General features: G+C 52.5%; 1 protein-coding gene across 1 annotated transcript in view; it reads right to left on the bottom strand.

Moving 5' to 3' along the window:
• ATP2A1 (ATPase sarcoplasmic/endoplasmic reticulum Ca2+ transporting 1) overlaps nucleotides 1-14,646 on the bottom strand; it is a 28,496-nt gene that overhangs the window by 12,126 nt on the left and 1,724 nt on the right. The window contains 6 exon segments of the mRNA XM_021931864.1: nucleotides 4,885-5,051; nucleotides 6,203-6,500; nucleotides 6,652-6,737; nucleotides 9,567-9,647; nucleotides 11,615-11,753; nucleotides 13,251-13,355. Of these exon segments, the coding sequence (XP_021787556.1) occupies nucleotides 4,885-5,051; nucleotides 6,203-6,500; nucleotides 6,652-6,737; nucleotides 9,567-9,647; nucleotides 11,615-11,753; nucleotides 13,251-13,355 (876 nt within the window).

Here is a 14,646-nt window from a genome sequence, read left to right as displayed (position 1 = left end):
TGGACTGTCTATAGCTCCAGCTGCATGTGGCCAGATCTTCCAGTTTTGCAGGAAGAGCTAGAAATTCAGGTTATCTTCCTGTGAAATCTCTTGACTTTTTCTTTCTTTCTTTTTTTTTTTTTTTTTGAGACAGGTTCTTGCTCTGTTGCCCAGGCTAGAATACAGTGGTGTGATCATAGCTCATTGCAGCCTCGACCTCTCAGGCTCAAGTGATCCTCCCACCTCAGCCTACCCAAGTAGTTGGGGCCACAGGCACATGCCACCATGCCTGTCTCTCTCGCTCTCTCTTTTCTTTTTTTTTTTTTTTTGGTAGAAATTTGGTCTCACTATGTTGCCCAGGCTGGTTTTGAACTCCTGGGCTCAAGTGATCTTCCTGCCTTGGCCTCCCAAAGTGCTGGGAGTAAAGGTACCCACCATGATGCTGGGAGTACAGGCAACCACCATGCCCAGCCTCTTGACTTTCAAATATATGGGCAATTCTTTTTTTTTTTCTTGAGATGCAGTTTCACTCTTGCTGACCAGGCTGGTGCAATCTCGGCTCACCACAACCACCGCCTCCCAGGTTCAAGTGATTCTCCTGCCTCAGCCTCCAGAGCAGTTGGGAGTACAGGCAAGTACAATTAACCACCACACCCAGTTAATTTTTGTATTTTTAGTAGAGACAGAATTTCACCATGTTGGCCAGGCTGGTCCCGAACTCCTGACCTCAAGTGATCCACTCACCTTGGCCTCCCAAAGTGCTGGGATTACAGGTGTGAGAATTCATTCATTTTTATGAAACACGACAGGAGCCGAGTCACACGAGTCTGTGGTCTGGCTTTGTGGCCTGTGCGTTAGAGGGATGTGGAGAACGCAGTGCCCAGGAGTGGCCTACCCTGAACCCTGGGCAAACGCAACAGAGACTGGGCTTTTCATTCCCAAGAAGAGAGATTGTTAAGATGGGTTCCAAGACAAAAAAGTTCTGTGGTCAGAAAAAAACTTGGGAACCTCTGGGTTAAACAAAGCAGAATCCGTCTTCTTTACACAGTCAGCCTCCTCTAAGGCTTTCAAATACCAGCAGGCGTTGGTATCTCGCCCTGATCTGACCACACAGCCCTCGCTTCTCAGAACAGCAATTTCTAGTTCATGGGTGTAGTCTTCCACAAAACTCTGTGTAGGGCAGGAGGTTCTTGGCCTGAGGTCAGTGGAAGACCCCTCAAGGAGCCCAAGAACTGAGACAGCCAAGAAAAAAATGACAGCTTTTCTTGTTCTCACGCTGACATTTGACATTTCCTTCCAGTTATGCATGTTGTCAACAGACCACATTAGTATTAGCAAAACCTGTGACTGTCACCAATTTAATCACAGATACTTTCCTCCTATCACATTACCGCTGTTGCAGATCTCTCAAAATAGCATAATTTACGCTCACCACTGCTTCAACATTATGATAGTGCTTAGACCCACTGCGAGAACTCCCTATTTAATGCCTTAATAAAGAAGCATGTATGTTGCCAAATTACAAAGTTGTTTTTAAAATATTTTGATAGAACTATATTTCACAATCATTGATTTCCTCTGTAACCCTATGTATTTTTCATATGTATTTTTATATTTTTTACTTTGTTATTTTCATTTTTAAATTATTATTATTATTATTATTATTAGAGACAAAGTCTCTCTCTGTTGCCCAGGCTGGAGTGCAATGGTGAGACCTCAGCTCACCGCAACCTCCGCCTCCTGGGTTCAAGCAATTCTCCTGCCTCAGCCTCCCAAGTAGTTGGGATTACAGGTGCCCACCACCATGCCCGGCTAATTTTTTGTATTTTTAGTAGAGACGGGGTTTCACCATGTTGACCAAACTGACCTCAGGTAATCTGTCCGCCTTGGCCTTCCAAAGTGCTAGGATTACAGGTGTGAGCCACCGCATCTGGCTACTTTTTTTTTTTTTTTGAGACAGAGTTTCGCTCTTGTTGCCCAGGCTAGAGTGCAATGGCACAATCTCGGCTCACCGCCTCTACCTCCCAGGTTCAAGTGATTCTCCTGCCTCAGCCTTCCAAGTAGCTGGTACTACAGGCATGTGCCACCACGCCCAGCTAATTTTGTATTTTAGTAGAGACAGGGTTTCTCCATGTTGGTCAGGCTAGTCTCGAACTCCTGACCTCAGGTGATCTGCTCACCTCGGCCTCCCAAAGTGCTGGGATTACAGGCGTGAGTCACTGTGCCTAGGCTTTTTTATTTTTTTTTGAGATGGAGTTTTGCTTTTGTTGCCCAGGCTGGGGTGCAATGGCGTGATCTCAGCTCACTGTAACCTCCACCTCCTGGGTTCAAGCGATTCTCCTGCCTCAGCCTCCTTAGTAGCTGGGACTACAAGCATCCGCCAACACACCCAGGTAATTTTTGTATTTTTAGTAGAGACGGGGTTTTGCCATGTTGGACAAGCTATTCTGGAAATTCTGACCTCAGGTGATCCACCTACCTTGGCCTCCCAAAGTACTGGGATTACAGGCGTGAGCCACTGTGCCTGGCTTCCTATGTATTATTATTATTATTTTTAGATGGAGTCTTGCTCTGTTGCCCAGGCTGGAGTGCGGTGGCACAATCTCGGCTCACTGCAAGCTCCACCTCCCAGGTTCACGCCATTCTCCTGCCTCAGCCTCCCGAGTACCTGGGACTACAGGCACCTGCCACCATGCCCAGCTAATTGTTTGTATCTTTAGTAGAGACGGGGTTTCACCTTGTTAGCCAAGATGTTCTCGATCTCCTGATCTTGTGATCCGCCTGCCTCTGCCTCCCAAAGTGCTGGGATTACAGGCGTGAGCTACAGTGCCCTGCCTCCTATGTCTTTTTAAAACAGAATCCTGGCCAGACGCAGTGGCTCACTCCTGTAAACCAGCACTTTGGGAGGCCGAGGCAGGCAGATCACTTGAGGTCAGGAGTTAGAGACCAGCCTGGTCAACATGGCAAAACCCCGTCTCTACTAGAAATACAAAAATTAGCTGGGCGTGGTGGCGTGTGCCCATAGTCCCAGCTACTTGGGAGGCTGAGGAAGGAGAATTGCTTGAACCTGGGAGGTGGAGGTTGCAGTGAGCCGAGATTGTGCCACTGCACTCCAGCCTGGGTAACAGAGTGAGACTCCATCAAAACAAAAACAAAAACAAAAAAACCCAGAATCCTGTGTTGTTTATTTATTTTTTAATTTTCTATTTTATCTTTAAGAAGATGTGGTCTCACTGTGTTGCCCAAGCTAGTCTAAAATTCCTGGGCTCAAACGATCCTTCTGCCTCAGCCTCCCTAAGTGCTAGGATTACAGGCATGAGCCACTGTACCTGGCCCTATTTTATTTTATTTTTTTTGTGTGTGTGAGGGTCTCACTCTGTTGTGCAGGCTGGAGTACAGTGGTGTGATCACTGCTCACTGTAGCTTTGACCTCCTGGCTCAAGCAATCCTCTGGGTTCAAGTGATTCTCCTGCCTCAGCCACCTGAGTAGCTAGGACTACAAGTGCACACCACCACATCGGGCTATTTTTTTTTTTTTTTTTTTTTTTTTTGGTAGAGATGGACTCTCACTATGTTGCTTAGGCTGGTCTCGAACTTCGGGGCTCAAGTGATCCCCATCCTCCCACCTTGGCCTCCCAAAGAGATTACAGGCGTGAGCCACCACCCCCAGCCTGTTTTATTTTATTTTATTTTATTTCTTTGTATTTCATTTTATTATTTAAGACAGAATCTTACTCTGTCACCCAGGCTGGAGTGCAGTGGAGTGATCTCGGCTCACTGAAACCTCTGCCTCCTGGGTTCAAGCGATTTTCCTGCCTCAGCCTCCCCAGTACCTGGGATTACAGGCACACACCACCATGCCCAGCTACTTTTTGTATTTTTAGTAGAGATGGGGTTTCACCATGTTGGCCAGGCTCATCTCGAACTCCTGACCTCGTGATCTGCCCACCTTGGCCTCCCAAAGTGTTGGGATTATAGGCGTGAGCCATTGCGCCTGGCCTGTTTTATTTTATTAATATGCATTTGAAATATTATCCTGAGAAGAGCTCAACTGCAAAGGGGTGTGAGGCACAGAAAAGATTAAGAGCCATGCTTTAGGAAATGCTGTTCACGGTCAGTGTTGGCAGGCTGGGCGGGCCCTGTCATGAGTGACCATTTAGGAGAGCCATCCACTTCACAGGCAGAAGCTTTGGGGCCACACAGACTTGAGTTTGAAACTCAACTCTGTTACTTTTTAACTGTGCATCTTGGGGAAGTCATGTAATCTCTGAGCCTTTTTCTCTTCTAAAAAAGGAAGTTAGGCTGGGTGCTGTGGCTCACACCTATAATCCCAGTACTTTGGGAAGCCAACGGGGGCACAACACTTGAGGCCAGGAGTTTAGGACCAGCCTGGCCAACATGGCAAATCCTGTCTCTATTGAAAATGCAAAAAAATTAGCCGGGCATGGTGGCAGGCACCTGTAGTCCCAGCTACTAGGGAGGCTAAGGCAGGTGAATCGCTTGAACCCAGGAGGCAGAGGTTGCAATGAGCCAAGATCACACCACTGCACTCCAGCCTGCGTGACAGAGTGAGACTCTGTCTCAAAATCATAATAATTTTCTTTAATTAAAAAAAATGAAGTTAATGAGACCGTCCTCTGAATGGGCTATTGTGGGGGATGAGAGACAATGTGTGGCAGTGCCTGGTGCATGGATGGTTGTCAGAGTGAGCTGTCTGGCTGGGACACAAGGGTCCTCTCTGATCCCCTTCATGGCAGACAGGATGGTGTTCTACTGCCCTTTGAGCATTTTGCAGGCCCAGATAAGAAGCCAGCAGTGATGAAGGGAGACCTCTATCTTTGGAGGGCCCCTTTTACCCCCACAGGCAGCCTTCTGACTGAGTGCGCTGCCCACACTGCTCCTGACCTTGCAGACAGACATCTGGTTGGTGGTGAGGGTGCCTGTCTTGTCGGAACAGATGACAGAGGTGCAGCCCAGGGTCTCTACGGAGGGCAAGCTCCTTACAATGGCGTTCTTCTTTGCCATCCGGCGGGTACCCAGGGCCAGGCAGGTGGTGATGACTGCAGGAAGACCTGTGGGGAGGGAGGGAGGGCGTGAGGGAACCTGCAAGGGGAGGGAGGGTGTGGTCTGTAGTCTGCTAAATAGTAGCTCCCAGCTGCTATTGGTGCACACCTGTAATCCTAGCACTTTGGGAGGCTGAGGTGGGAGGATCACTTGAGGTCAGGAGTTTGAGACCAACCTGGGCAACACAGCGAGACTCCTCTGATAAGATTTAAAAATTAGCTGGGCATGGTGGTGATTGCCTATGGTACCAGCTACTTGGGAGGCTGGAACAAGAGGATTGTTTGAATCCAGGAGTTTGAGATTACAGTGAGTTATGATTGTGATACCATGCTCCAGCCTGGGCAACAAGAGTGAGACCTTGTCTCTATTAAACAAACAAACAAACAAACAAACAAACAATAATGGTCCCTAAAGATACCAGATCCTAATCCCTGGAGCCTGTAAATGTTACCTTACTTGGAAAAGGGGTCTTTGGGCCGGGCGTGGTGGCTCATGCCTGTAACCCCAGCACTTTGAGAGGCCAAGGCAGGTGGATTGCTTGAGCCCAGAGTTCGAGACCAGCCTGGCCAACATGGTGAAACCTCGTCTCTGCTGAAAACACAAAAATTAGCCGGGCCTGGTGGCGTGCACCTGTAATCCCAGCTACTTGGGAGGCAGAGGCAGGAGAATCACTTGAACGCAGGAGGAAGAGGTTGCACTGAGCCGAGATTGTGCCACTGCACTCCAGCCTGGGTGACAGAGAGAGACTCGATCTCAAAAAAAAAAAAAAAAAAAAAGGCCGGGCACAGTGGCTCACGCCTGTAATCCCAGCACTTTGGGAGGCCGAGGCGGGCAGATCACGAGGTCAGGAGATTGAGACCATCCTGGCTAACACAGTGAAATCCCGTCTCTACTAAAAATACAAAAAAATTAGCCAGGCGTGGTGGCGTGTGCCTGTAGTCCCAGCTGCTGGGGAGGCTGAGGCAGGAGAATGGCATGAACCCGGGAGGCGGAGCTTACAGTGAGCCGAGATCACACCACTGCACTCCAGCCTGGGTGACAGAGCAAGACTCTGTCTCAGAAAACAAAAAAGAAAAAAATAAAAAAAAGAAAGAAAGAAAGAAAAGGAGTCTTTGCAGATGGGATTGCAAATGGGAGGAGAAAAGAAAGGCTTTCGTACCTTCGGGGATGGCAGCCACAGCCAAGGCCACAGCAATCTTAAAGTAGTAGATGGCCCCGCGGATCCAGGAGCCCCCATGGACAGGGTCGTTGAAGTGGCCAATGTTGATGAGCCAGACAGCCACACAGATGAGGGAGATGACCTTGGAGAGCTGCTCCCCAAACTCATCCAGCTTCTGCTGCAAAGGGGTCTTGTCCTGTTCTGTGGCAGCCATTTGGTCTCGGATCTTCCCAATCTCAGTGCCCACGCCGGTGGTGGCCACAATGCCCAAGGCCTTGCCAGCTGCAATGTTGGTGCCCTGGGAAGGGAAAGAGAAGGCAGGGAATCAGGCAAGAGGTGACCTTCATGCCGCATTCCCCCACGCCATCTCTTCTCACACCGCCATGTTTCTCTCCAACCCGGGCACCTGGCTTGACTAAGCGTGTGACAGCTGGTCCCAGATTGCTCACCGAGAAAAGCATGTTCTTCTTGTCCTGGTTGACAGCTCGGGGGTCAGGAACGGGCTCCGTGTGCTTGATGACAGATACAGACTCGCCTGTGGAGAAGGGGCCAAGGGGTTTTCAGATGACATCATGTCCTTCTCCCAGGCTTCCCGCGCCTAACTCCCTGCTCAGCAGGACAGCTCCTGGTAAGGACCAAGTAGCCATCCTGGGGGATGTCTGGACTCTGGAAGAAGCCACTGAAGGCAGCTAGGAAGTCCATTGCTCCCTTTTTTTTTTTTTTTTTTTTTGAGACAGAGTTTCGATTTTGTTACCCAGGCTGGAGTGCAGTGTCAAGATCTCAGCTCACTGCAACCTCTGCCTCCCAGGTTCAGGCAATTCTCCTGCCTCAGCCTCCCAAGTAGCTGGGATTACAGGCACATGCCATCACACTTGCCTAATTTTTTTTTGTATTTTTAGTAGAGACGGGGGTCTCACCATGTTGGCCAGGCTGGTCTCGAACTCCTGACCTCAAGTGATCTGCCCACCTCAGCCTCCCAAAGTGCTGGGATTACAGGTCACCGTGCCCGGCCAGAAGTCTACTGCTCTTAAAAAGACCTTGAGCCGGGCGCGGTGGCTCAAGCCTGTAATGCCAGCACTTTGGGAGGCCGAGATGGGTGGATCACGAGGTCAGGAGATCGAAACCATCCTGGCTAACACGGTGAAACCCCGTCTCTACTAAAAAATACAAAAAACTAGCCGGGCGAGGTGGCGGGCGCCTGTAGTCCCAGCTACTTGGGAGGCTAAGGCAGGAGAATGGCGTAAACCCCGGAGGCGGAGCTTGCAGTGAGCTGAGATCCGGCCACTGCACTCCAGCCTGGGCGACAGAGCAAGACTCCGTCTCAAAAAAAAAAAAAAAAAGACCCGAGCCCGGCTTGACCACTAACAAGCTGTGTGACTGATCACCTAACTTCCATGTGCTCCTCTGTAAAATGGGGACAAGGACATGTACACTGCAAAACAATATATTGGGTAAAAATCAAATAAGTGGACATATTTGGAACCACACTTTCAACTGTCAAGCATGTTTCTGGGAGGAAGGGGGACCCACCCTTAGAACCATGCCTCCCTCACCCTAAGAGCAGGGGCTCAGCAGCAGGCCTGGGCCAGCCTAGCCCTTGACCCCTGGGACCATGGGGAATGTTTTCTGCCTCTTCTTCGCTTCTCCCTGCCAGTGCAGAAACAGAAGCAGCTATGGTGGTTTTATAGAGACAGGGTCTTGCTCTGTTGCCCAGGCTAGAATGCAGTGGTGTGATCATAACTCACTACAACCTCAAACTCTTGGGCTCAAGTGATCCTCCCACCCCAGCCTCCCAAACAACTGGGACTACAGGTGTGCAGTACAATGCCCAACTAATTAAAGAAAAAAATTTATAGAGATGGGGTCTTGCTCTGTTGTCCATGCTGGACTGCTGTGGTAATCATAGCTCACTGTGGCCTTAAGCTTCTGGGCTTAGGCAATCCTCCCACCTCAGCCTCCCAAGTAGCTGGGACTACAGGTGCACATCACCACACCCAGCTAATTTTTTTAAATTTTTTTATAGAGATGGGGTCTCGCTGTGTTGCCCAGGCTGGTCTCAAACTCCTGACCTCAAGTAATTCTCCTGCCTCAGCCTCCCAAAGCACTGGGATTACAGGTATGAGCCACCACGCCCTGCCTAGCAGCCATGGTTTTCGGTGTATCTGAACCCCCTATCTTGTCGTAGAATCTCATGTCTCCTCCCTGGAGGATTTTTTAGGAGGCTGAAGGAGACAGGACAGTTCTCGAGGTGTGTGTGACCCTATGTCCATGTGGAAGGGGTGGGCTCGCGGCTATCTAGAGAGTGGGCAACAGCGTCCAGCCTTCTCCCACTACTCATCCCATTTCAGGCTTGGGACAGATGGAAACATCAAGCAGGCTGGGCGCAGTGGGTGGCTCACACCTGTAATCCAGCACTTTGGGAGGCTGAGGCAGGTAGATCACGAGGTCAGGAGTTCAAGACCAGCCTGGCCAAGATGGTAAAACCCTGTCTCTACTAAAAATACAAAAATTAGCTGAGTGTGATGGTGGACGCCTGTAATCCCAGCTACTCCAGAGGCTGAAGCAGGGAATTGCTTGAATCCGGGAGGCAGAGGTTGCAGTGAGCCGAAACTGCGCCGCTGCCCTCCAGCCTGGGTGACAGAGCAAGACTCCATCTCAAAAAAAAAAAAAAGAAAACGTCAAACAGTGCTGCCACTGCCACAGCCACTGCTAGTGAGCCGGGGGAGGCCCCAGTGCTGGTTTTTTTTTTTTTTTGTCTTTTGCTTTTTTTTTTTTTTTTTGAGATGGGGTCTTGCTCTTGTTGCCCATGCTGGAGTGCAGTGACATAATCTTGGCTCACTGCAGCCTCAGCCTCCTGGGTTCATGCGATTCTACTGCATCAGCCTCCTGAGTAGCTGGGACTACAGGTGCCTGCCACCATGCCTGGCTAATTTTTGTATTTTTTGGTAGAGACAGGGTTTCACCATGTTGGCCAGGCTGGTCTCTAACTCCTGACCTCAGGTGATCCACCCACCTTGGCCTCCCAAAGTGCTGGGATTACAGGCATGAGCCACTTTGCCCAGCCTTTTGTTCGTATTTTGATAGAGACAGGGTTGCCCAGAAAGGAGTGCAGTGGTGTGATCACAGCTCACTGCAGCCTTGACCTCCTGTACCCAGGTGATCCTCCCACCTCAGCATCCTGAGTAGTCAGGACTATAGGCACTCAACAACATGCCCAGCTAATTTAAAAAAATTTTTTTAGAGACAGGGTCTCTCTATGTTGCTCAGACAGTGAGGGTTCTCTGTCTTTCCATTCACCTCCCCCTTGTTGCCTCTTCCTTCCCACATCCCACCCCCATGCATCTTCCCACCCAGGCCAGCAGACCTGTCAGGATGGACTGGTCAACCCGCAGGGTGGTGGATTTGATGGCGAGGATTCGGATGTCTGCAGGGACTTTGTCTCCCACTGTGGAGAGAGTAGGGAAGAGGGAGGTCACTTGGGAATGGAATTTTCTTCCTTCCTAAGAAAAACCCAATCTGTGTCTGACTCATTCTCCTCATCCATCCTTCAGGTCTCAGGGAGGCTCCCAGGGCTTGCATCAGGCCCTTGGCATGAGCTCCTGAAGCTGGCAACCACCCATCGTGACACCCATCCCTTCTGCCCCCGTGTCCATGGTGAGCTGGAGTCTCATTGGTCTTGAATTCCCACATCTCTTCCCACTGGCTGTGAGCCCTGAGAAGGGATGGGCAGGCATACTGCTCAGCACATAATACATGCTAAATAAATGCCCACTGAATGACTGGAGGCGAAATTAAGGACAGTCCAGCTGTAGGATAAGAAGCTAGAATTGAGAATGGGAGACAGGAGTGAGAAAGGCAAAGAGGAAAGGCAAGGAAAGAACTCAGGAAAAACAGGGTGTGTTAGAGAGAAGGAGTATTGGGGTGAGAGAATGAAGTGGACAGCCAGGGAAGGCAGGGAGAAACGAGAAAATATGGAAATTGAGAAAATCGAGGGCAACCAAGAGAACAGTGGAGGGCAAGGCAGGAGAGGAGTGAGCGGAAGGTATGAGTGGGCAGGACTCAAGGCAGCAGGGGGCGTAGGGTGGTCATGGAGGGGACCACATATCAGGAACCTGACAGCTGGGTCTGAGCATCTCAGGGAGGCAGGGAGGTGAGGAGCTGGGGAAAGTAAGCTGGGAACATGGACAAGACAGGACGGATGGGGCGAGAGAGAAGCGGGGGGGGGGGGGGGGGTGAGCAGGAAACAGGTGTGGAGGAGCAGGGCCGGCAGCACAGGCTGGAGAGTGAATGGGTGGAGGTGAGGCCAGGGAGTGCACAGGTGGGTTGACAGACACATGGAAACCACCTTGGGGGCGGCTGGAGAGGTGGATGCCCAGCCAGACTCAGAGACCTTAGGAGGAGCCTAAGAACCTCCCAGGGCCGCTGCCTAATTCCACACTGGTCCCAGGGATGGTACTGGGGACCGGATCCAATCGCTTTCCTTTCCCTCTGTTTCTAAGGCCCCCTCCTGTGCCAGAGGAAATGGACCCAGGAGGGAGGAGGGAGGTCGGGATGGAGTCAGGCGGGACGCCCTGTCACCCAAGCCCGTGTGATATTTATAGACATTCATGGCGCTGACTCCATGCTGTCACGGCGGTAATGGGGTGCCGGGGTCTTCGGCCTGCCCTCACTCCCTATCCCCAGGCTCCCTGGGGTGGTGATTCGGGTGTCTGCTACAGGGAAGGAGGCCTCAGAAGAGCCATTCCCCCTGGCAGGGGCCTGGAGCTTCGGGAAGGCCTGCTCAGGGCAAATATAAAAACCGCTGAAGGGGGCAGAATCCCAGTAATCTTAGCCACCCAGCCCCCACCCCTCCCTGGCCAGGCATTAAGTGTCCCTTGCCTCGGGCGGGGCCCTCCTTGAGCTCCCTCCTCCCCAGTCCCGTGCTCCGTGCAGGGCCTGAGTTTCCCTTACATGGCCGGGGGCTCGAGCCTTCGGCCTCCCTCCTCCCTTCTACCCTCGCTCCTTCCCCTTTGAGAGGCCTCAAGGGCACGGAGAGGTCAAGACTGAAAGCTGACCAAGCTTGGGGTGGGTGGAAGGAGGGGGAAGCCAGGCCCCGGGAGGGGGTGGAGACGGGGCCGTTGGCAGGGACCGAGTTCCACCTGTTGCCTGCAAGTGCGAGTGCAGGGTGAGAGGATGGAGAGCAGGGGGTCTGCCTGCAGCCTCAGGGACAGGACTGGCTGTTCCTGCTGAGACTCTGCTGGTGAAGGGGGGCCGTGGCCGGAGTGGCCTGGGATGACCTTCTGAGGAGTCGGAAGGAGAAGCAGACTCCGCCATCCTCCTGGACACCGGGATCTGAGCCTGACCAGCCCCCAGCGTCTCCTAGGCCTCAGTCCCAAAGCTTCGCATCCTGGACCAGCCGTCCCTGTCACTCACCAGCCACCTCCACGATGTCCCCGGGGACGATGTCCCGAGCCTTGATCCTTTGCACTGCCTTGCGGTCAGCCCGGTAGACCTTCCCCATCTCTGGCTCATACTCCTTCAGGGCCTCGATGGCATTCTCTGCGTTCCGCTCCTGAGGAGACAGGGTGGAGGAGGCATGGTTATGCACAGGAGGCAGGGTTATGGAGTTGTGGCTCCTGGCACAGGGGAGGCAACAAAACCCCACACGGGCAGGGGTGTGTGTGTGTTGAGGAAACTGTCACCTACAGCTGAAAACAGGTAAGAGGGTTTTGGGGAGAGAACAAAGAAGAATCAAAGAAAATCAGGCTGGGCGTGGTGACTCGCACCTGTAATCCCAGCACTCTGGGAGGCTGAGGCAGGTGGATCACTTGAGGTCAGGAGTTCAAGACCAGCCTGGACAACATGGTGAAACCCCATCTCTACCAAAAGTACAACAAAACAAAACAAAACAAACAAACAAACAAAAAACAAAGCCTAGCGTAGTAGCACGTGCCTGTAATCCCAGCTACTTGGGAGGCTGAGGCAGGAGAATCACTAGAACCCGGGAGGCAGAGGTTGCTGTGAGCTGAGATCACACCACTGCACTCCAGCCTGGACGACATAACAAGACCCTGTCTCAAAAGAAAAATCTAAATAAAAAATCAAAGAAAATCAGAGGCTGCCCTGCAGATGTTGTCCTAGACCTGCCAGCACCACAAACACCGTGGCTCTGCTGTACCTGTAACACTGGGGCAAAGAGAAAGTGCTATTTCTGTTTTTTTCTTTTTTTCTTTCTTTTTTTTTTTTTTTTTTTTTGAGACAGGGTCTCACTCTGTTGCCCATGCTGGAGTGCAATGCAATGGCACAATCTTGGCTCACTGCAACCTCCACCTCCCTGTTCAAGTGATTCTCCTGTCTCAGCCTTCCGAGTAGCTGGGATTACAGGAATCCGCCACCATGCCCAGCCAATTTTTTGTATTTTTAGTAGAGATGGGGTTTTACCATGTTGACCAGGCTACTCTTGAACTCCTGACCTCAAGTGATCCACCCGCCTCGGCCTCCCAAAGTGAGAAAGTGGCTATTTCTATCCTCAGTGTTCAGAAACCAGTGAGCACCAAAAAATGGCTTATAGCCTGACATTCCTTAGAACCAAAGCAAGGTAGCATTTGGGTTTTCACTATGGAAACGACCTAAAACAAAACAAAACAACAACAAGAACAACAACAACAGAAAAAAAAAAAAACCCAGGAAGCAGAGGACAGGACATGTAGAGGGTGGTCAGGTCAGAGGAAGAAGGAAATCAAGCTAGCGTCTATTGAATTCTTACTGTGTGCCAGGCACATCCATCATCTTAGTCGATTTCACACTGGATTGCTAGCCCCATTTTATGGATGAAGAAACTGAGGCTCAGAGGGATGAAGGAACTTGCTCAGGGTCACACAGCCAGGAAGTGACAGTGGGTCACAGTCTCCCACCTCTTCCCCACACTCCATCCCATTCCAGACCAGGGGATAGGACCAGAGGAAGAGGCAAGTATGGGGGAGGTGATGCAGGAGGAGGAGACTGGAGGAAGGGTTGGCCTCTCCTTCAGTGTTGGGACATGAAGGGGTGAGGAAGGGTCAAAGCTAACCTGCCAAACCCCCACGATGGCATTGGCAATGAGGATCAAGAGGATGACAAAGGGTTCAACAAAGGCAGTGATGGTCTCTTCACCTTCCTCAAACCAGGCCAGCACCTGGAGAGCAGGGGAAAGGAGAATGACAGGTAATGAGGCCCGGAAAGGGGTGGAGAAAGGAAGTGGCCCACTGCAGAGGGGAGAATTGCGCAGTAGCCAGCAGGGGGACCGGGTATGATGGGGACGCTGTGGCCCCACATTCGTCTGTGGGTCTGTCCACCCACTGCAGGCCCTGCCACCGCCTTACTCAGCGGGATGAGCGCGCACAGACTTGCACCAGTAGGGGGATTAGCTGGGAATGCTTTCAGGTTTCCCTAACCAAGCTGCTGGCTTAGAAGCGAAGCTCAGGCCAACTCCCCGCACAGCCACATCCATCCCACGGGAGCCAAAACCCGAGAGGAAAAACCCTGTGGTCCTCGCAGGCCGTCTGACCCCCGCAGCCCTCCCCCTCGGCCAAGGCAGGGAAGCTCCGGTTTCACGAGGGAGCCAGAGCGGGGATAGGGTTACGGGGCCTCCTGCGCGCGCCCCGCCCCAGCTGTTGCCACCGCCAGGCAGCAGGCAAATGTCAAGGAGCAAATCTGAGAAGGGAAAGGAGAGGCCCTGCCAGCTTGTGCTTAACTCAACGGGGCCTGCGTTCGGAAACCAAGGTACAGGGAGGCTTTCGTTGCCTCCAGAGGCCCCAGCAAGACTCATGCTGGAGAAGAACCCGCGATATGCAGATGGACTGCGGGATGGGAAGTAGCCCCCAGGGCGGGAGAGGAGGCAGGGCCCTGGGGATGCCCCGCGGCGGTGGGGGGTCCTAGGGAGCGCGGGGAAGGGCTAGGGCCAGGCTGGGCGGTGAGGCGAGAGATGCCAGTGCCCTCCCTGACTGGGCGCCGGGCTCCTTGGAGTCATCCTCGCACCACCGCGCTTTCCCGCCACTAGGAGCGAGTCCTCCTCTCGACCAATCAGCGTCAGGCGGCCGGGGAGGGCAGGGAAGGGGCGCCGGCGGGCGCGGGGATTGGTGGAACGGCCGCCCGCCCGGGGCATGCCGGGAGTGGCAGTGGCCCCCGAGCTGCAGCCGGCATCGCTGCGGGACCCGGAGCCCGGGGCTCGGGGGGTAACCCGAGCCCTCCAAGCTCTTGAAGCCGCGAGGGTGGCTTAGCTTCGGTGTTTTGGCTGAGAACACCCTTAAAGCTTAAAATAAAACCTGCCTGTGGGGTGCGGGGGAGGAGAGAGGAGGAAGCGAATCACACCCGCTGCTGCCCCCGAGCCCGCCCCGTCTGTACAATGGGATGCTCAGGGCTCGGACGGGAGGATCCAGTGACTGCGAACCCCGCATTCACCCGATCCCAGCCTCACACCCCCAGCC

The sequence above is a fragment of the Papio anubis genome, chromosome 18 (genome assembly GCF_008728515.1).
Source record: "Papio anubis isolate 15944 chromosome 18, Panubis1.0, whole genome shotgun sequence".
In the NCBI taxonomy this organism is placed as follows: domain Eukaryota; kingdom Metazoa; phylum Chordata; class Mammalia; order Primates; family Cercopithecidae; genus Papio; species Papio anubis.
The sequence above is the reverse complement of the archived record's forward strand: the minus strand, read 5'-3'. Positions and strand labels throughout refer to the sequence as shown.